This window comes from Odocoileus virginianus, chromosome 4 (assembly GCF_023699985.2).
Source record: "Odocoileus virginianus isolate 20LAN1187 ecotype Illinois chromosome 4, Ovbor_1.2, whole genome shotgun sequence".
Taxonomy (NCBI): Eukaryota; Metazoa; Chordata; class Mammalia; order Artiodactyla; family Cervidae; genus Odocoileus; species Odocoileus virginianus.
This window is the reverse complement of record NC_069677.1, coordinates 26048266-26071894: the sequence shown is the minus strand read 5'-3', so window position 1 is coordinate 26071894 and position 23629 is coordinate 26048266. Positions and strand designations below refer to the sequence as shown.

At 34.0% G+C, this 23629-nt stretch overlaps 1 protein-coding gene across 7 annotated transcripts in view; it reads left to right on the top strand.

Moving 5' to 3' along the window:
* The window catches only part of ATP11B (ATPase phospholipid transporting 11B (putative)), a 113209-nt gene that overhangs the window by 77273 nt on the left and 12307 nt on the right, over window positions 1-23629 (top strand). For 4 of the 7 annotated variants that reach the window (XM_020879895.2, XM_020879894.2, XM_020879900.2 and 1 more), the window contains 6 exons: window positions 798-857; window positions 2610-2737; window positions 4183-4321; window positions 12630-12695; window positions 13205-13308; window positions 14582-14747. In XM_020879895.2, the coding sequence (XP_020735554.2) occupies window positions 798-857; window positions 2610-2737; window positions 4183-4321; window positions 12630-12695; window positions 13205-13308; window positions 14582-14747 (663 nt within the window). Of the gene's footprint in view, window positions 1-797; window positions 858-2609; window positions 2738-4182; window positions 4322-12629; window positions 12696-13204; window positions 13309-14581; window positions 14748-17343; window positions 17430-20472; window positions 20599-23629 lie in introns of all 7 variants that reach the window. The other 3 variants (XM_020879899.2, XM_020879898.2, XM_070466343.1) reach the window with 3 other exon arrangements.

Below are 23629 nucleotides of genomic sequence, written 5' to 3'. Positions count from 1 at the left end.
CAGTAATAAGTTTTAATTTTACCTCTAATATTATGATTTTAAGCAGAAGTTCTGCATCTTTTTTGGGCCATGAATGACTGGTAGTCTAGTAGTATAAACTACTCAGTATAGGGATTTTAGGTGCATAAAATAAAATACATAGAATTATAAGGAAGCCAATTATGTTGAACTATTGTTCTATCTCTTGACCTTTTGTGCAAAGATAGGATTATTTGGAACCAATGTTAAGCACCTCTGAATACCAAAACATTTGCTACAACAGAGTGTTCTGTGTTGCATGTATTTCTATAATTAGTAGCTGCAGCCCAATGAAAGAACACAGGTAAATTGCATAATGCTAATAGACGATGTTGGCAGTTTTTTCTTAGCTTATTATAACAACTTTTGCTGTGACCTATGGCTTTTGTAATGGAAAGAAATTTTGATACTCCATTTATTTTATTTTAAATATTTTTGCATTCTAAAGTAATTTTAGCCCTAAAGTTTAAATAAACCTTCCTAATTGTATTCTGTATGAAAAGTACTGAATAATAGTTATAAATTCAAAATTTTATTGTTTGGCAATGACAGGAGTCAAAGGTATTTTCATGCTGACATTTGCAGTGCTACATAGACTACTTTTAGGCATTTTTTAATAAAATGGGATTCTTATTTTCCTATTTTGTATGGAAAAGTTCTTATGGGCAGATCTATTTACCATATCAACTGAGATTATTTTTCTGGACTCTTATTTTTAGAAATCATTTCTCATTTAGACTTAAATATTTCAATTATTTCCATTTAATCTTGTTTTTCAGAATGTGTGCTTTATCACACCCCAATTTTTATATCAGTTCTACTGTTTGTTTTCTCAACAAGTAAGTAAATAGAGTCTTTTGTTTTATCCTTTGGGATAAAGAGTAGAATATGTTTGTTCAGGTCTTGTTAAATACTTGGAGGGACTTTTTCCATTTTTCCTAGTCCTGCAAATAACTAGCTAGACGTAACTTTTCTTGTAGTATACCTAATTAGCTTAGCGTCAATATTCTTTTTTCTGATTTTCAGTGTGAAGTGAGTGTGAATACCAAAAAATATTTTAACTGTGGATGCTTTTTTAAAAAATAGATATTATTACTCTTAATAGCTTATGAGAGGACTTTGCTAACTATTTTCAACTTATGTATAGTATTTCTATAAAATTCATATCAAGCCAGGCCACATAATTATTGGAAGATTACATCATTATTTATTTTTTGACTCATAGAATTTTTTTTAGATTTGGAAGAAACATAGTGATTGAGTCCAGGGATGACATGTAGGTTTCATCTCAGAAGGTAATTAAATGGAGGTTCTAGGAGTGCTATATTGAAAAGGGTTCTGAAGCTATATGGCTATATGCTCAGAGGGAAAACTTTATAGTAGGTTAACAGTAGCTATAATGAACACTTGATGGGTCTTTTCTTTGTATACATGTCACATAGAGAAGGAAGCTGAAATCCATAGAGATTAAGTAACTTGCCCAAGATTACACAGCTAAGTTAATAACTAAACCATGCTTGGACCTATTGCTTCTGACTACTTGAGCACCCTTCTCACATACCATACTCAACATCTCTAATTGATCAAGACATTTGTTCTAATTTATTGAAATTTTTAATTATCTTGGGTTTTGGTTTTTTTTTTTTTTTTTTAATGAAGTTTCCTACTCTTAATCACTGTTTTCTCCTTTGTTTACAACCTGGAACTCTAAATTTGAGACATCTGCTTGGGCATTAAGTTAGTTAATGTTGTGTCCGACTCTTTGCGACCCCATGGACTATAACCCACCAGGCTCCTCTGTCCATGGGACTCTCCAGGCAAGAATACTGGAGTGGGTTGTCATTTCCTTCTCCAGGGGATCTTCCCGACCCAGAGATCAAACCCAGGTCTCACACATTGCAGGCAGACACTTTAACCTCTGAGCCACCAGGGAAGCCTGCTTGGACATTGATTGCTAGTAAAAATGTTTTACTTGGATGAAATAAAGAAAGCTGTGAGAGCATATGACAAGAAGACTTAACCTATTTTGTTTAGGTTTTCAGGGAATTTATAGTATAATCTGAGAGACAGTATCAATGTTAATAAAAGCTATATGTAAAGAACAGGCAACTGCTAAGCACTTAGTATCAACAGTAGCACACATAACTGTTTAGAAGAGGCAGCTGTCATCAGGAATTTGAGCCAATGTGTTTAAGTTTCATGGATCATGGATTAAAGAAAGTGTAGGACTTAGGTGGGAAAACAAAGCTATGAAAACAAAACTATGTGTAGCATATCAAAGAAATAATAACAAACCTAGGACACATGTAAGAGAATTGTGTAAAATTACATCACAGTGATCAAATTAGGATATCTTGAAATATAGATCCATCTGACTGTAATAGTAGAATCAAGTGACATAATCCAGTTTCCACAAAGAATATAAATGTAGAAACATTATGTCTATAAAAGAAACAAATTAGACTTACTAAAATGGATTCAGTGTAAACTGACAATATGTAATTTTTATGATGCTTCTTTGTAATTATATGAATAAGTATAATAGTAATGTAGTCTAGAGTCTACAAATTCCGACAAATTTCTCTTTCTAGACACTATATGACAGCGTGTACCTGACTTTATACAATATTTGTTTTACATCCCTGCCTATTCTGATATATAGTCTGTTGGAACAACATATAGACCCTCATGTATTACAGAACAAGCCCGCCCTCTATCGGTAAGTGTTTTCCAATATTAAATATCCATACCACCTCTTGCAGCAAGTAGTACATTATATTTTAATAGTTACCCATTTTTAAAAGTATCTTAAAAATAAGCAAAGATATCAGGCAATTTCTTGGTGACTAATGTCTTACTAAGGAAAGTACTTAAGTGTTCGTATGGTTTATAATTGTTGAACATTGAAGAGAATGTTTGAATAAGTTTTCCAATGTTTTTAGGAATGAATAGTTTCGTCCTAGGAATGCATTGAGCAGTTGCGTGATTTGCACTTACTGTTTTAAACCAATAATACTCTGCTTCATGGGCACACACAAAAGTTACTCATTACTTACCTAAAAAGTAGTTGGTGTTCTAGCCCTGCCGAATTTATGGGTAGTAATTGATGCAAGATGGAGAGTTGAGGCCATTAAATCCCATCCCAGGCCCCCTGGGTTATTCCTTTCTCAGAACCAGATAATCATAGATACATGGACTCAGCTCAGGACTAGCTTATGATTCCCACATTAACTTGACCTTTATGCTTATAGAGATACTCAGTTATCCAGAAATGGCAGTAACTTACCTTGATTTCCCAGGATATCTAGGCCTGGGCTTGACCCAAGATTGTACTTAGTTGCTTAGTTGTGTCTGACTCTTTGCAACCCCATGGACTATAGCCCACCAGGCTATTCTGTCCGTGGGGATTCTCCAGGGCAGAATACTGGAGTGGGTTGCCATGCCCCTCCCCAGGGAATCTTCCCAACCCAGGGATTGAACCCAGGTCTCCCGCGTTGCAGGCGGATTCTTTATCATCTGAGCCACCAGGGAAGCCCAAGAGTACTGGAGTGGGTAGCCTATCCCTTCTCCAGGGGGTCTTCCTGGCCCATGAATTGAACCAGGGTCTCCTTCATTGCAGGCAGATTCTGTAGCAGCTGAGCTACCGAAGCCCTGACCCAAGATTGGCACAGGCTTTTCTGCTCATAATAGCTGTTGATAGACGTGAACTCAGTTAGGAACCTCATAAAGAAATAATCATGTCTGGTTATAACAGAATATAACAAATTTGACAAAGAGGGAATTCCCAGGCAGTCCAGTGGTTAGGATCTGGGCTTTCACGACTAGGGGACCAGGTTCAATCCGTGGTCAGGAAACTAAGATCCCATAAGGCACACATTATGGCCCCAAAAAAGAAATAGCAACTTTACACAGTTAAACTGAAAAATTATGCCCATATCATATTTCCTTATCAAATGAGAAACTGTATTTGAATATGTTATGAAAATATAAGCTGTATGATTTACAAGCAGTGGTTTATAAATTAGGTTTTGTTCTTTTGCTAAAATTGTAAGCAATTTTGAATTAAAAAGCCATCTTTTTTAATTATCAAATTGTAATAATTATTTAGTAGGTAAATAATAAGTCGTGATATATTTTTTCTCTTCATTTTTTTTAAATTTGCAGAGACATAAGTAAAAATCGTCAATTAAGCATGAAAACATTTCTTTATTGGACCATCTTGGGTTTCAGTCATGCCTTTATTTTCTTTTTTGGATCCTATTTTCTCATAGGGAAAGATACATCTCTGCTTGGAAATGGCCAGGTAAAATATACAGTTTTTTACAGAATGTTTTTAATAATTAATGTAGTTTGGCTTTTGATAACTTTGTCTTAAAAAATAAAGTAAAATTACGTTTAAGTTATAAAGTTGTATATATTAAATTACAATTATTAAAAGGTTTTAACTTATTCTTAATCAAATTTCATACAAATGAAAATCAAAACAGAAAGGCAATGAAGTGTAGTTTTAATGTGAAATTCAAGTTACCTAAGTAGTTTTGTGGGTTCAAAAATTAATTCATATAAGGGAATATATTCATGCCACTGCATGCTGTTCACTTCAAGATTGTGTTTTAATAATAGCTACTGTTTATTTTGACTCATTGGAAAAGACCCTGATGCTGGGAGGGATTGGGGGCAGGAGGAGAAGGGGACGACAGAGGATGAGATGGCTAGATGGCATCACTGACTCGATGGACATGAGTTTGAGTAAACTCCGGGAGTTGGTGATGGACAGGGAGGTCTGGCGTGCTACGGTTGGTTCATGGGGTCACAGAGAGTCGGACACGACTGAGCAACTGAACTGAACTGAACTGTTTATTTAGTACGTAATATTGTGCTCAGTGCTTTACATGCTGCATTTCCATTAATCCTCACAGTAATTCTGTTGGAATGATACTATTACTTGGCCTTTTCAAATGAGAAATAGAGACAATGTCTAGGGTTTTGCTTTTAAATGAATGAATTTTTTTTTTTTTGGTGTGCTTAAAAAGTGCTGCTGTACTCTTAAGTGCACACCAGCAATCCTGAAGATGTCAAGTTACAGTTTAGAATGGTCATATTTCTGAAATGTAAAATTGGAAAGGAGTACCACAAAGTATGTTGCTTCCGTGTCCTGACTGGAATGCTCATGTTGAGAGATACTTTGCAGAACTAGGCCTCTCTCTAGGCTTAACTAGATAGGTTAGGAGGAAAAGAAATGACATCTGTAGTCCTGTGATAGACTGAAAATACTTGTCACCTTTTAGTTTCTGTTTTCTGTTGGCAGTACTTAAGAACTCCAAAATATATTTGCAGTTGGGAGAATATGAAGTTTTATCTGTGCAACAAACATTTATTGAGGACCAGCCATTCCCATGTACTATACTAGTGTCTGGATTTATGAGAGGAACTAACACACTCCGTTATGGAGCTTAGAGTCTTGTGAGAGGTACTGGAAATGAGCAACTGAAATAACACAATATTCAAGAGCATAAAGGAAGTGGATTCCAATTTTAGAGAGGCTTTAACCATGCAAATCCCTTTAGGATATGGAATAGGAACATACATATTATTGCCACTTTTGAGGACATACTTAGCCAGGTTTGGACAAATATGAGTCTAGTTTGTGTAGCATGAATGTTACAGCAATTCTCTCAAGTAATTGAATTTTATTCAGTTTTTTTTCTCTGTTCCAGGTATATTCCATGTATTAACTTACTAAATTGTAACAACAGTCCTATGTGAGGAAAATATATGTTACTTTTTTTCATATTAGAAAAGTAATCTCAGGTTAAAAAACTTGCCTCAAGTCACATAGTAAATAAATTACAAGAGTATAATTCAATATTATATAATTGATATATAATATTCTGTATTATACAGTATAGATCTGTATAATATCAAAGCCTGTATGCTTTGCCATGATCCTAAATTCTGTTGAGAAACAGTTATTAGCCTAGTACACTTCTGTGCTGTATTACCACCTGTGCCAGGACCATCAAACATATATATATATTTGCCTGTGCTAGGTCTTGGTTGCTACTCACAGGCTTTCTTTAGTTGCAGTGAGCAGGGGCTACTCTCTAGCTGCAGTGCACAGGCTTCTCATTGTGGTAGCTTCTCTTGTTGCAGAGCAGGGCCTCTAGAGTGTGATCATAGCAGTTGTGGCCCATGAGCTTAGTTGCATCTTTGCATGAGGGATCTTCCTGGACTGGAAATCAAACCTGTGTCCCTGCATTGGCAGGCAGATTCCTAACCAATGAATCACCAGGGAATTTCAGTCATCAAATATATAGTTATATGGGTGAGCATGCCCATTTTCACCTGAAATACTGGGATAAAAACAGGACAGAATAAAGAGGGGGAAAAGTTAAGAAAAAAGGAAGATGTCCTTGGATAAAAAGGAAGTTAAAGAGATCTCTTTTGTGCTAGTTATTTTTCTTCTGATTTTGAAATACTGTATCAGAAAAATACACAAAAATAAAAAATAAAACTACCTGTTCTCCTTGTACCCAGGTGTAATTATTCCTATCGTTTTTACATATTTCTCCTATTATTTTTTCATTAACCTCAAATTTATATCCTCTCAATAACCTCATCACCATTTCCCCTTAATCCTGCCTCAGTGATTTTTCTTGTTATTAAAAATGCTTCAAAAATATTTTTTTCATAGCTACATAATATTCATTACATGGTATAAATTATTTAAGAATGTTACAGTTTTGATTTGCTTCTAGTTTTTAGTGACTTTTAAAATTAAATCTTGAGCATGCTTTATATGAAATAAAAAATCTTAATGCAGGGTAAATTGTTCTGGCCCTTTGGTATAAAAGTTTCTTTTTTTCTTTTTACCACTTGTTAACTACCTTTTTTTTTTTTTAACTCAAATTGTATATCATTAACTTCCTTCCCCTTTTAGCCTACCAGTTCTGTCACTCAGATATATACCACTGGAAATTTATCTACTGCTCCCTGCCACCAGTACTAGTAGATAGACGGGAAAGAGGCATATGTTACAGTCAGTCAGATTGGATTTACATACTAGCATCTGAAGTTATCATTTGAGTGATTTGGGATGAATTAGTTAACTTCTCTGAGACTCAGTTTCCTCCATCAAAATTAGGAGCTTAATTAACTACCTTATTGGTTTGCTGTGACGGAGAAGGCAATGGCACCCCACTGCAGTACTCTTGCCTGGAAAATCCCATGGACAGAGGAACCTGGTAGGCTGCAGTCCATGGGGTCGCGAAGAGTCGGACACAACTGAGCGACTTCACTTTCACTTTTCACTTTTATGCATTGGAGAAGGAAATGGCAACCCACTCCAGTGTTCTTGCCTGGAGAATCCCAGGGATGGGGTCGCACAGAGTCAGACACGACTGAAGTGACTTAGCAGCAGCAGCAGGTTTGCTGTGAAGAATAAATGATATATGTAGGGCATTAGGCATAGAGGCCAGCATACAGAGTACTCAATCTTCAGAGTATTACTTGTTACTATTACTATCAAATCTTTTTATTGAAGACCTTGTTCTACCCAATCCCATCTAGCCTACTTCTCCCACAAACTCTCTCTTTAACCATATAAGTTAAACTACCCTTGTTGGCTCTCTTAGAACATGCAACATTCATTTCTAGAGTTCAAAGCCATCTCTGTGTTTCCTCTCTAGAATGCTGTTTACCTCTTTCTCTTATGACTATTCTTCAGGGTTGAGCCTAGATTGTAATTTTGAGAAAGAAAAACCTTTTTTTAGTTTTTACTACAAAGCTTTTTTTTTAATGTTAATGATTTTAATTATTCTTTCACACTATACATGTAATCAGCTGTTGAAACCTAATCATCAAATGATAAGAGCTTTGTGTTAAGATAGTAATATACTATTTTATATTTATATTACACAGAGAAGTCAGTATCTTTATTTTAATTCAAATGATTTAACCACTGTAATTACCAATCAGGTCATTAAAGACACATATGCAATTTAATTCCTAACAGTAGATATAGATTCATTTTAATTAAAGCTTGTATGATTGAAATGCCTTTGATTATCTAGTTCATTGCATAATTTCCCTGCGTATTCTCTTATTCATGAGAATATTTAAAGCACTAATAATACTTCGAACAGTCAATAGGAAATTTTCATATACAGAGAATAGAAAAATATACCTTGCTTCTTATGGTATCACCCAACAATTGGTCAATGTTTAAAATGAATAATAAAAAGATAGTTTGTAATGGAGAACTGAACAACTGATTAACTCTATAGAAGGTAATTGTCTTATAGATCCATGTATAGTTAAGTTAAACCTGTTACAAAATTGGAAGAAGTTATATTTTTTATTATTTCTACTTCCTGGCCTCCTCTTCTCCCTTAAATGTACTCCTGTTGGACTTTCCCCCAAAGCTCTCCCATCCAAACCATGTTCTTTATGGTCAGCAGCACCCACTTTATTGCTAAATCCAAGAGCATACCTCAGCATTTATGAACTCAACCACTGGGTACAATTTATGAAGCCTTCTTGCCTGCCACAGTATCTTCTCTCAGTCTCTATAAGTTACTTTGGCTTCATTACCAACTATTCCTTTTCAGTCTTTCAGGGACCATAGTAGCTACCTTCTTCCTGCTTCCATTCTTCCCCTTCCTACTATCCATTCTTCTCACAGCAGCCCAAGTGATCTTATAAGAATGAAAAAATTTTGGACTACCTCTTGGACTGTATTTCCTTACCACCTTCCCTTTTAGTCACTGTATGCCAGCCACACTGGTTTTCTTGCTCCTTCAGACTAATTTATTCCTGCATTAGAACTTTTGCACTTGCTCTTTCTCTTGCCTAGATTCTTTTCCCTCATGTGGTCATGTGGCTGAATCCCTTAGTTCCTTCAGGTCTCCTGAACTATCACTGGCTTGACTCAGACTTTCTAGACCACTCCAGTAAAATCTGTCCCTCTCACTTTGTCACTTCCCGACCCCTTACTCTACATTTATTTTTCTTCATGGTGCCTGCCTCTACCTGAAAGTATATATTTTTAAGTTTATGTCCTGCCTTTTCCACTATACAAGCTCCGTGAGGTCAGGAATGTTTACATTATTACTGCTTCATTCCCCAAGGCCTAGAATGGTACTTGGCATGGAATAGATTCTCAGTTACTATTTCTTGATTGGCTTTACAAGTGAGTATTGAATCATCTTCTTTAATTCGAACTATATGGTTGGCTTTATTAAATTATTAGGTATCAAATTAAGTTAAAAGAAGTGATTAAAAAAAACCAAAACATTGTGATAGAAAATGTTTTGAGCATCTGTCTCTTCTGAGCAGGAGCAGATCCAGGTTTAGTAGAGTAGTCTAAACCTTACTCATTTTGGCAGGCCGCCTTTCAGTGAAAAAACGTAAAACTGTAAGTACAAACATAGTATATGTGAAAATGATTGTGAGTGACATAAATAGCTTCTACTTAGCGCAAGCCAAAGTAATAAGCCCAACTCAACATCTCTTTAGCTAGATCCCCAAATTCCCTCTGCCACTCACTTCATCACCAATTAAACTAAATTCAAGGGGAAATCAGAGGGAAATAGTCTTAAGTTATTGCTACAGTTGAAATAAATTACTTTGCTAATTTACCTAAAAAGAGAATGTGAATTTGTTTTCTACAGCTCCCTCTAGGTCCTTAAATGCTTGAATTTTAAATCATCCTCTGCCTCAATACATATAATTAGCCCCAATCTGGGCCCAGTAAAACCAGACACTAAGAGGTAGATATGTGTGGTTGTTACCATTTCCAGGCCCACGTGGCCTGACTGCATTGATTACCTGCTTCCATATCACTGAAGGAGGAGCTGGCATTCTTAAGAGCCGAATTGAGTGAGATATGATGGTTTTTCAGTATTCTAAGTCATTTCTAGAGATGATAAAAGTAGGAAAAGTCAATATGACTTTATTTTCCCCTTGACAAATAAGCTCCCCAAAATACCCTCAAATAAAGGGATATTAATGTTTCATTGTTGATTGTAAGAACCATTATTTATTGGTTGCTTTTTTACCATTAAGCTATTTGTTTTTTAATTGAAGTATAGTTAACATACAGTGTTGTTAGTTTCACATGTATAGCATAGTGATTCAGTTGTATGTATACATATATATATTATTTTTCAGATTCCCATTATAAGTTATTACATGATCCCTGTGCTGTATATACAGTAGGTCCTTACTGTTTGCCTGCTTTATATATAGTAGGGTGTATATGTTAATCCCAAACTTCTAATTTATCTTCTCTCCCCACCCAACCCCACTATCCCCTTTGGTAACATAAGTTTGTTTTCTGTTTCTGTGAATCTATTTCTGTTTTATAAACAATTTCATTTATGTCTTTTTTTTTTTAGATTCTGTGTATAAGTGACATCATAGGATATTTGTCTTTCTCTGTCTGACTTACTTCACTTAATATGATAATTTCTGGGTGAATCCATGTTACCAAAAATGGCATTATTTCATTATTTTTTATGACTGAGTAATATTCCGTTGTGTATATATACCACATCTTTATTCATTCATCTGTCAGTAGACATTTAGGTAGCTTCTATGTCTTGGCTATTGTAAATAGTGCTGCTATGGACATTGGGGTTCATGTGTCTTTTCAAAGTAGTTTTCTCTAGTTATAAGCCCAGGATTGGGATTGCAGAATCATATGGTAACTGTTTTTAGCTTTTTAAGGACCATTATTCTCCCTAGTGGCAGCATTAATGAAATTCCCACCAACAGTGTAGGAGAGTTCCGGCATGCTGGCTTTTTGTTGCACTGTGTGGGCTTTGTCTGGTAGCGGAGCTTGGGCTGTAGCTCGCCAGGCTCAGTGGTTGCAGCCTGCAGGCTTAGTTGCCCCTAGGCATGTGGGATCTGATTTCCTGGACCAGGGATTGAACCCACATCCCCTGCATTGGAAGGCAGGTTTTTAAGCAGTTGCCCACTAAGGAAATTCTTCTGTAGACTTTTTAATAATGGCTAGTCTGGCCAATGTTAGGGGATTCCTCATTGTAAGAAATTTTGATTTGCATTTCTCCTGTAATTAGTAATATTGAACAATTTTTAATGTGCCTGTGGACCATCTGTGTGTTTTCTTTAGAGAAATGTCTATTAGGTCTTCTGCTCATTTATTTTTTTATAACTAAGCTGTATGAGCTGTTTGTATATTTTGGAAATTAATCCCTCATCTGTAGCATCATTTGCAAATATTTTATCCCAATTCATAAGTTGTCTGTCTGTTTTATGGATGGTTTCCTTTGCTGGCAAAAACTTTTTTAAGTTTAGTTAGGTCCCATTTGTTTATTTTTGTTTTTATTTCCATTATTTTAAGAGACAGATCCAAAAATACATTCTTGCATTTTATGTCAGAGTGTTCTGCCTATGTTTTCTTCTAGGAATTTTACGTTTAGGTCTTCAATTTCTTTAGATTTTATTTTTTTATATGGTGTTATGGTGTTAGGGAATGTTCTAGTTTCATTATTTTACATGTAACTGTCCAATTTCCCAGCACCACTTATTGAAGAGATTGTCTTTTCTGCATTGTATATTTTTGCCTCCTTTGGCATAGATTAATTAGACCATAGGTGCGTGAGTTTATTTCCAGGCTTTCTGTCCTGTTCCACTGATCTGTGTCTGTTCCACTGATCTATATGTCTGTTTTTGTGCCAGTATCATACTGTTTTGATTACATTAGCTTTGTAGTATAGTCTGAAGTCAGGAAGCATAATTCCTCCAGCTCTGTTATTCTTTTCTCAAGATTATTTTGGCTATTCAGGGTCTTAAGCACTGAGTTTGTCATTTATTTTTAATTACCTAGATAAGTTTTATTGCCATTGGAACCCACTTGTTTTTAAATGACTGGTCTTTTGGTTTTTTTTTTTTTAACCAATGGTAAAGATTATGACTTTTGGTGACCTAAATTGACATAAAGTTCTGGTTATGCTCTTGTTTGTGGAAATTAAATCCTGATGTTCTTTGGGGAATCTGCATTTTTAATAAATCTTAGTCAGTTTTGGCTAAAAAGCCCAGAGCATACTATCTGATTGGCATTAACTGCATTTTTACATGGAATCCTTTGAGTCATTCCACTAGCCATTACCTTTCCTTTCAAGTGTTGGTTTCATGTATAAATTTCTTTTTACTTGATCTTTCTATGCTGTGTCCAGAAATACAGTGGCAGGTATTCTCCTGTGACTTTTGGCTGGAGTGGTTTCAGAAAATAATTATAATTGAACAGGGTTTATTATTATATTTACTCTGTGACAAGAGTAAAGCAGTTACTAACAGGTGTATAATTCTCACTAAAAACTATCTGTGCCACACAACTTCAAACCTTTCTTTGAGTTTCCAGTCTGATAGTGTTATCCAAAGGATCATTTATATAATAAACATAATAATGCTTTATGGTATTTCTTCTCATTCTCCTTTAACTTTACTAATCTAGTCAGATTTCAAATGTACCTGACGTAAATGATGCAAGTGATTTTCAGTGAAGAATGTGATTATTCTTTGCATCACTTCTGTTTCAGCATCATTTTAACATGTAATACAGTACTAGTTTATTCTTTGTGTTTTAGATGTTTGGAAATTGGACATTTGGCACCTTGGTCTTCACAGTCATGGTTATTACAGTCACAGCAAAGGTATGATACAGAAATTAGGAGCATGGACATGTTTTGTCTATATAGTTCTAAATTTTCTTCATTATTTTAGTAATAGAGTTTTTCTTTTTACTGTCAAGAATAATTTCATGGATGGCTAGTTTGATAATTTTTGTCAAAAAATTCATTATGAATTCATTTTTTAATTCATTATTCTGGAAAGCCTCAGCTGATTTTTCTAGTCAAAGGAAAGTTAACTCCCCAATACCCACCTGTGAAATTATGCTTCTCTCTATGTGATGCAAGATAACACAAGCTGGTTTAGCCCATGGAGTTGATGAAGTACTCATGAAATTTTAATGCTGCTTCCTCACAGAAGAAAAATAGTATAAACTTGAAATTGTTCCATTTCATACTAGGAGCCTTTCATTAATATTTGTCTTCTGAGGGACTTTGCCATAGGAACTTTTTAGTCACTTATTCTTGGGTTATATCTGATAAGTTAAAGATTTATTAATTTACAATAAGGATTTTTTAATTTATTTTTTTAGATGGCTTTGGAAACTCATTTTTGGACCTGGATCAATCATCTTGTTACATGGGGATCTATTTTATTCTATTTTGTGTTTTCTTTGTTTTATGGAGGGATTCTCTGGTGAGTTACTATATTGTATTTTAATTACATTGATTCAACTCTAATAAATATTTATTATGATAGGTTATATTATGAACAAATTCTGCTCAGAATAGTTTTAAGACCCTATCCTGGTAAGAAATTTAGTTCTTTCAGTTGATCTTACTAATAAGGAAGAAAAAAAGAAACTAACAATTACTCTATCTACTGCATTCTAGTGTTTTACCTGAGATATTAACATTGATTATCACAATAATCTTACTATCCCTTTTTTTCTATTTGGAAACTGAACTCTAAGATCACAAAGGTTAAAAATAAGATTTACTTGAAAATTATTGTTCTTTATGCTAACCATAGTATTGATACCTCTAAATTATTACTAATGTATATAATAAAATAAGTCACATAAAAACATTAAAGTTTATCATGAATAAGTTAACTTATCTCTCAAAAGTAAATAGTGTGCTGTATCTTCATTGCTAAAATCAGATTTTCAGCTTCTCTGATAGATAAAAAATGAGTGCTTATCCTAAAGAATCCTAAAATTCTTTGATAAATCATGGACAACTGAAGTCTCTGAATTAGAGTATTTATATTACATTGCCTACTGTGTCTGCAAAATATTGTATCAGGCAAAATATTACAAAAAGCAGGTAAAAAATTTGGATTGGCTAAACATTAACTTTCATTAGGATTATAAAAGGATGCTCATGACTATCATTTGTTTTTAATCCTCTTTATTTCTTCATTTCTTCCTGTATTTCCCTATATTGCTTTGAAGTGATATGTACAAAACCCCAAAAATGGTATTTTGACAAAACCTATTACTATGTAGAACTAATATTTGTGAGTACATTTATTTTTAAATAAGTGTGTAGAGAAGATCCTCTAACTAGAGCTTTTCAACCTAAAATTTTGGTTATCAAGCTTATAGTTGCTTAGTAGAAAACATTTTTTTACATACTTTTCTTGCTTTTTTAACCTCTTAAGTCTGTATTACAACATAATTCTTTGGATTTCCTACCACTGGGATAGAATAAGTCAACTACTTGGCACTTTCCTAATTATAAAAACTATGGTTGTCATTCAAGCGAATTAAATTGGATTTTATTTTTGACAGTGAAAGTGTATTACATTTTATTAGTTAATTAAATTACATTGATTCCGAATTTTGAACATTTTACCTCCATATACTTAAAATTATAACCTTCGAATATAGTGGGTTTACTTAATGTCTTGATTTAAGAATCTGTCTTGTCAGTTTCTTCATTTATTAAGCCCACTTTCTTTGCAGGCCATTTTTGAGCTCCCAGAATATGTACTTTGTATTTATTCAGCTCCTGTCAAGTGGTTCTGCTTGGTTTGCCATAATCCTCATGGTTGTTACATGCTTATTTCTTGATATTGTGAAAAAAGTATTTGACCATCACTTCCATCCTACAAATATTGAAAAGGCACAGGTAACCACATTTTATATACAGTACCTTTTGAATTAGGAGTCTTTAATGAATAGTTGTCATTATAATTTGTTCCTATTAGAAAATAGTAAATTAACTATTCCTGTATCAAGTGTTTTGCTATATAAATGTTGTTAAATGTGATACTGTTAAAGTTGTATTGAGTTTTTGACTCCCGAAAAATTATAATTTTAAAATTTCATAGAAGTAGAGTAGAAATATAAAACTATTAAGTTATATCCAAATAATAGTATAACTACATCTTAAGTAATATCACAGCATTTGATCAAATATATATAATTGGAATATATATCCATATCTTTAGAATCATTAGAATTTCAGTAGTACTTCTTTAGGTTATATTGTTGGCAACAGAAGAAATAGTTCTTTAACCTGAATAACTTCTACAGAATGGAGTTTTACAAAATATTTTCTCTCATTGAATACTCACTAAAGTATTTAAACTACAACAGGTATTAACAGTGTTTACATAGTGTTTAAGAATATGTTCTTAAGGACCTGATAGTTGTGGGTTCAAAATCCTCATTCTACCACTGGGTAGCTCTGACTTTAAGTCTCAGTTTCCTCATGGGTAAAATTATGACAGAAATGTCTATTTCATTGCATGTGAAGATTAAATGAAATAATATTCAGACAAAGTGGATGCTCAAGAAATAAAAGCTATTTTGTTGAATGTACCGTCTTTATAATTTGACTTGTACATAACCTGGAAATCCTAGTTTGTTCTGTTAACTGTACCATGGCATTGAATATATATCCTCAGGAACACATTCTAATCAACTTTTATGCCCCTGTAAACACCAATTTTATTAATTGTTTAATTCTTCCTAGGTTGAGTGTTTGTTGCAGATGGGGGGTGGGGGCGGGGGTTGTTGTTTTTGCATGTTTGTTGTATGCAAAGCAGATTTTGTTTAAATTTTGGAAATTCAGTTGTGTGTTAATGCTACAAATAGAATAAGTGCTTCCTAAGTATTTAGTGATTTGTTAGGCTTCCTAAATAGTATATGGGTTTAATTTCAGTTGATCACATTAACATTTCTTTAGCATTTACTTGCTTTTGGTCACTCAATTCTAGCCAGTATACATTTTAACACCATTGAAGCAGTGCAGGCATCTGAAGCCTGACAGACTTAATTTAAATACTGTTTTAACCATACAATGTATATTATTAATCAAGTCACTTCCTTAAGCCTCAGTTTCTTCCTATATAAAATCAGAATAATAATTACTACCTTACATGATTGTTAGAGACAATTAATATGAAGCATCTGGGTCTGTATGTAGTAAGTCCTCTGTAAGAACATAATTAGAAGAATGATTAGGATGCTGCTCTAATACTGATCTTCAGCTTGGGTTGAAAAAATTTGCATAATCTATTTACTGTGCCTACCTATGCATTTACCTATATCCAAATATGGACAGATTTTTCCACTGTGCAAGGTATTACTTAAATATCAGAAAGGTTTGCCATTTTTCTAAGCTTCAGAGAAATTCTTGATAATAGAATACTACTTTTAATACATTGACTATTATACTTTTTCCAGACCTTTATGAAGAACATTTTTGTCTTGTCTTCTTGCCTAAAGTTATATTTCACCAAAATAGATTAATGACATCACTTAAAAACTTAAATTTTTATAAAAGTAAATAATCAGATATTTTACATCTATCCTTGGAAATTTTTTTTAGAGTATTTACATATATCTTTCAAAGAGATTTCTTAATGATAATACAAGATGATAATATTAGTCCTTATTTTTACAGGCCTCTTTTTAAAGGATTACATAGGAAGTATTTGATACCTTAAGATGGACCCTTAAGAAAAAGTTAAAAGTGCTTTATATTTTGGTTTTTTACCATGGGTTAGTTGATTTAAAAAATAGAGTTAAGAAATCAATCATTTTTCTATGTGTGAAAGTCAATATAATCTCCCTTCTACCCCCACTAAATTTCTTTTAAATGATTTGACTGGATATTCAACTGGGGTCTGATCTAAAGAGGAAAAGGATGTATATATGTGTAAACTGTGTCCCTTTGCTATACAGCAGAGATTGGCCCAACATTGTAATAAATCAATTGTACTTCCATAAAAAATGAACATATAAAAATAATCTAAAGAGGAAATCTCTACTTTCACTCAGGGATTTTTCTTGTTTTTGTTAAGACAGTATATGGTCCTTCAAATCCCATGTGTGATGTTATTCTTTTGCTATAGTCAGTAATTTTTATTGTTTTCAGACTTGTACTGTCACCTCGAATTTCAAATGATATGAAAATTGTTAGAAAGCTGTCAGTTCCTTACTTCATTTTGCTATCATCCAAATAGTAGCAAGAAAAATTATATCACAAGAAGAGGTGGCAGCATTGATTCTGAGTTTTTCTTGCAGAACAGCAGTGTGGTAATGAGAGTAAATTGTTGGGATAGCAAATGTCAGTCATGTATGTATACCGTGTATGATACTTCCTGCTCCTGTAGGAACAAATGTCTTTACCAAGCTTGTCGTGTGTCTGTCTCTTAGATGATAAGTCCAGCTCACTGACTTGCTCCATGTCCCGTCCCTCTTCTGTCCACTTGTAGATGTACTCCAACACAGTCGCTTTCAGTGACGAGTTCATCGCACTGCAGCCGTTGTCGAGGGCAAGGAGTCAGCTGAGCAAACTTAGGTAGAGTAGGAGGAGTAGAACCTCATTAACTCTTCTGCATGCTAAAGGTCAATTTAAAAAAACTCAAAAGATGGGCAGAGGCATGAATTAAGAGTGGGGCATTTTTGTTAGCACAGCTCTGTCTCTAATTTGACCTTTACCATTATGTATGTTAAAACCTAAAAAATATCCATTTCCTTGAGATGAAAATTCAGCATAACAGGACAGAGATCTGTACTTTGTTATATGTTTTATACCTTAACTACCTTTCCTAACACAATTCTAATGCTTCTGCTTGTCATACTCGTATTTAAGAATGCTCCTGCATGTTGAGTAATTTAATTTAAGCTACAGGAATTCATCATACAATTTAAAGTTTTAAGTTTCAGTTACTTAGAAGTGACAGTTGCCTATTTTTTATCTTGCCTTAATCTGTGTTGTAAATACACATGCATATTTGTCTTTGTACCCTGAAATGGCTGCTGAAATATTTCATATCCTTGCTACTGTTTAGTGCATCTATAAATTGAATAATAGATTTTGTATCTCATATATATCTTTATCTCCACTGACAGATTCATTCTGTCAGTTTCTGCAAAAAATAATTAGTAATCCCAAGATGTGTTTTGATGGAACAGAATTGAAAGTTTAAATCCTAGAACTTTTCATATTAAGATACCAAAGTTATACATTAACTTTAATTCCAGTCTGGTTTGAAGAGGAAAAGTAATATAAAGGTTGTTTGTTTTTAGTTTTGGGACCCTGCAGCTTCTCACCCTGGATTTTTAATCATATGTATTTTTTAAATTCTTTTTTATTCTGTAGATTTCTAATCTGTCTGTGTTCACTTGATCAAATGAATGACTGTGACAAAGCCCTGCTTAAATAACTTATGTAACCTTGTAATTTTGAGTTCTTCCAAAATTTTCCAAGCCTTTTGACTTTAATATTCCTATTAGTATGAGGGTTTTTCAAATATTCTACTTTGAATTACAAAGATGTATAATTGTAGATGATATACAAATGGGAGTTTAAGTGGTAGTCAACTAAATTTCATATTTAAAACAAGAACTAAAATGAAAACACACTTGGAAGATTTACCACCAACTTTGGTTGAGCCAAATATGTATATCATTTTTATCTATATGTGCCTTCTGAAAACAGTGCATACTTATCACATTTTTGAACATCTAATAAGGCAATAGGAGAGCTCATTATTTAAAAGGACACTCTGGTAAGCACTTTTGTGAGGATTAACTTTTGCATTGTGAATAATCTTAATATTTTTATTAAATCATATTTTCACATGTCATGGTGGCTCAAATCAAGCAACATTTTTTGAGTAGTGATAGACAAAGAATGAAACACTGCTCCTGCTAAGTCGCTTCAGTCGTGTCCGACTCTGTGCGACCCCATAGATGGCAGCCCACCAGGCTCCCCCGTCCCTGGGATTCTCCAGGCAAGAACACTGGAGTGGGTTGCCATTTCCTTCTCCAATTCATGAGAGTGAAAAGTAAAAGTGAAGTCGCTCAGTCGTGTCTGACTCTTAGCGACCCCAGGGACTGCAGCCCACCAGGCTCCTCTGTCCATGGGATTTTCCAAGCAAGAGTACTGGAGTGGGGTGCCATTGCCTTCTCCGATATTCTAATCAGATTAGAGTATTAATTGAGCTTCAAGGTTCTTCACCTATCAGATGACCATTTTACATACTATAGTCTTATTTACTTACTATCAGCATCAGCAAAAAACAAAAAGAAATATAATCAACCAAAGGTTAGGCAGAAATAACAATTGATTACATGAGTGGTGAATGACCACTGGATGGGCATTTGCTCATAGCTTCATGAAGAAAAAGTGCCCACAAATATCTGTCTGCTGGTGTATCCTGTGAATTTTTAAATGCATCTTGTTTTTGAATCGTGTTGAGCAGTATTCCTGGGTGTGGTCCATGATGACGTGTTTACTATTGTAACTGGAAAATTATGCATATATTGAATGCCTTTAAGAGTTTTCAAATCTTTTATAAGGTTAGTATTGATACTTAAGAACCCTTAACACAAAGCTATTAATAATTTTTTTAAATAAAAGAAAGCTCAGTTTGAATATTTTCCACTCCCTTATAAAAGGCAAAGCTATAATAATAAGCTATCTTTACATAAACTTACTGTACTCTTGAAACCAAGAAATTCTACTTTATTATTTATGTATATAAGAAATTTACTATAGCATTTTTTTATAGAAATAATTATTGATTAGTCCTAAGACTGAGAAAACACACAGAAATGAGGAAAAAGTATGTTTTATTTATTGAGGAACTTTCTTTTTTTGGTAATTTAAGAAAGGTTAAAATTTTTAAATTAGCTTGGCTATGGGCACATATTCCTTTGAAGGTCTCTAATATTTAAAATATAGAGGAAACTCCCTGGCAGTCTAATGGTTAGGGCTCCATGCTTTCACTACTGAGTGCCTGGGTTCAATCCCTTGTTGGAAAATTAAGATCCCACAAGCCATGAGGCATGGCCCCTATGAAATAGAAAAAGCAAAGAATAGAAATTGATTTGAGTTAGTTAATACTAAAAAAAGATATTTTAAATTAAGGATTAAATTAATTTTGTTTACTAAATCAAGTCAAGCTTCCCCCCTACCCATATGTCTAACATTTGAAAGGCTATTTGATTGACCCACTCTGCTGAAGTCCAGTTAGAGAAGTCTTCTGAGAAGGAGCATGAGAAATATGAAATGAGACATACCTTTGCAATAAGAACCCTAATTCTTGGTGACAAGGAATTTGTTTAATGGAAGAAATTGAACTTTCCTGCCGGAAACCTGGTTGTAATTTAACTTTGTGCCCTGGATAACCATGGCCTTGTTTTGTGTGCTCTGTTGTTTGCTCCTTAAGCTCCTATTAGCTCTCTTTTGTGACAGTAAATGAATGTGGTGGTGTGTGAACTTTCATTTATGCCTCACAGATTGTGGACCCTGACTTGCTGTTTTGATTCTAAACTTATATACAGTGAGAGTATTGTTCTGTAATATGAGACTTGTTGCTTTTCTGTCCTTCCAGATGGAAGAAGATAAGGGTTCAGTCAGCTCAGCATATGAATTTGCTGAAAGCAAGCACAGAGGGGAGGACAGTAGGCACCTGCTAGCTGAGGCTTGCAGCCAGCAGGACAGTTCTTGCGTGCACTAGGTAGTACTGCGCTGGACCTTCCTGGGGATATCCGCTAAGCTTGGGGCATGCTGTGGGAGACTGGCCTCACATTGCAGTTTTTACTTTACTGATTCCTTCACTGTTTCTCATATGTTGTTTTCAGTTACCTGTTTTCCTTTTTTGGTGATCTTTACATTTTTTATATGTCTGTACCCAAATATTAATCTTCCTTTAGAGTTATAGTTAAATCTTACTTTACTTCAGATTCTGTCTTATTGTCTTATAATCAAGCATTTATTCCTTTTCACTTCTTTTGAAAATATGTCATGCTATTTCTCTTATTTCTGAAATCACTTTTCCCACTTTGTAGTTGTATGTCATTTTATATATGTTAATGTAGTTAGACACCACATTACTTATCTAAGTCTCCCCCTTGAGTTGAATGGTCAAATGAATGAGTGCTTAGACCTGGTACTGAATAATTTTCTGTTGACTGATATTCACCAAACTCTCAGTTCTTAACTTTTCATTAGCCTTGATAGTTACATCTTTGTAATAGAAAAGTGTAAATGAATAAAGACTTGATTCACTCCCCTCTTGAGAAATAAATAAACCCTACCAACTACTTCTATATCTAGTTGGGATATGCAAAATACTTTAATTGGTAGTAACCAAGGAAGATAAAAATTCTTACCACTAGTAATTATATTTTTACTTGGGCTGTTTGCCACTTTGGATATTGTAATTACTGATCAAGAAGGTGCTATTGTGTCATCTGAGATAACGCTTATAAATAGGGAAACTTTAAAACAAAGCTATTTAAAGATTATAAATCAAGACAGTGGAACAGATACAGTAATTTGAAAAAAAAATATGAGTTACATTGAAAAATGTTTTTAAAATTAGATTCTTTTAATGAATTGCCCAAAATGGAAGATGCCGAAGATTAGTCAGCTGTCATTCATTATTTTTATTAGTTGAAAAGAAATCCAAAAGAGCTCAGAATTTTTATTTTGTTCAGGGATATTTCATGTGATTATCTTTACAACATATTTATCAACATATTTTGATAAACATAGAAAGATTTTTAGTGTTTAGAACATGCACTGATTGGCTGAAAGGAAAACTCAGCTGAAGGATGCACACTGGTTAAAGAGGGGAAGCTGGCTGGGATTTACATTATGTCCTGGTTATTTCCTAGAGCAGATAGTCCTTTGGGTCCTGGCTATGTTAATACTGTGAAATTATGTCCTCTGTGATAAAAGTTCCCCAAAGGTTCAAACTCAAGTGGATATTTCATAAGACATGTATCTGGTGCTGCTTTGCTTTAATATGTCCATTAAAATGTATAGTTGAGAATTGGGTTCATAGAATGCCCCTAAAAATAATAGAGGCCTTGTTATGATTACTTTTCCAAAGGAATGATAAGTGAATTCTTCTATCATGCTGTGACATATGGTCTCTCTTCCTATAAATAAGAAAGCAGAAGAACCCTTTGACCATGGATATGATTTTAGTAAAAGTGCTGGAGGTGTTACCCTGATCTGCAGTTTTTTTCCTGCATATCACTAAACTTAAATTGGTTGAGTAAAATGTATGTTGAGTATTTCTCTTCTCCTGTATTTCTGTCTTTGGCATATATTTTGAGGTAAAAATCACTTTTAAAAATAAGTGTTAAATAATCCCTCTCTTCTATATTTTCTTTCTTGAAATGGCATTTATTTCCCTAATCAAAATTTGGTTAGCCTTGCCAAATCGGACAGAGTTATGCTGAGCCCTAAAGATTACCATGGGCCATAGACTCTCCTAGTTATCTCCCTCTATGTCACCTGCCTCTTAGGCCTTCATTGTTCTGTCATTTCTTTCTCTCTGGATTCCTGGCTCTACTCTGGATGCCCTTTTCCAGCTTGCACCTAGTAGCTACCATAGAGATATCAACAGGATGCTAGGGCTACTAAACCTTCTCATTGTGGATCAGGGTACTTAAGTCCCAGACCTGAAATTTGCCACCACCAACAACATTTTAAGCAGTTTAAACCAACTACAAGTCACCTTCCTCGCCTTGTGTGACAAAGATAACATAGAAATACTGCTTTATTTAACAAAGCAGCTAACTACAGAGGAACAGAAAATCTGAATGGCCTATATTCAGTTATTTGCCTCTAAATGGTACACTTTTCTGAATGAGTAAAATTTTGTAAACAGAATCAAACATTTAAGAGGCTGATAATAATAAGGCATATCTGATAAGTGTGACACTTTACAAAACTAATGTTACTTTCAAATCTGTGCTGACTTACTGAATAGCTTTTTCATCTGGAGGTTAAAATGAAGAAAGGTATTAGTATTGATATTATTTCTACCAAACAGTAATAATATGCTGTGTATGATTGATACTTAGAAAACTGATTTCTTAGCATTAGCTCTGCTGATTAGTTAATAATTGCTATTCAGATTCACCACCTCCATTAAAATAGGAGATTTTATCATTTTTCACAGATACCTCATATTCTTATTCATCTAAACTACAAATTCCTAGTCAGATATTGTTGTTTTGTTTTTCTGGTAATCACACTATTAAAAGAGTCTCCGTCTTTCTGAAACAAGGAATAAGCCAAATTTATAAGCTTGCCTAATAATTTATGCTTATTTTCATACTTAAATTTAGGCAACACATATGGAAATCTCCTTTCTAAGGATCCCTAAAAGTCAGTATAGAGGTATTTTATTTATAACTATCTTTCAAAACTGTTTATTTTATTTGGGGAGAATGAAAAAAGGGAGGGAGTCTAGGAAAGTAAATATGAACTTGCTGCATGTTTTGGAGAAAAAGGCCTTGAGTAAGAGAAGCAGTTATTTAAATATAATCATTAAACAGCTATGTCTTTCAACTCTCAATAAGGACTTGAAGCTGTTACTGGTTTTAGGGGTTTTACTATTCGTAACCAAATTTGGAGATTGGTAATATTCGATGACTTTCTCGATCTTACATTTAAAAGAAAAACATTTCCTAAACAGGAGCCTTTTTTTCTCACCATCATTATAGTTTAAGGCTTCTTTCCAGATACCT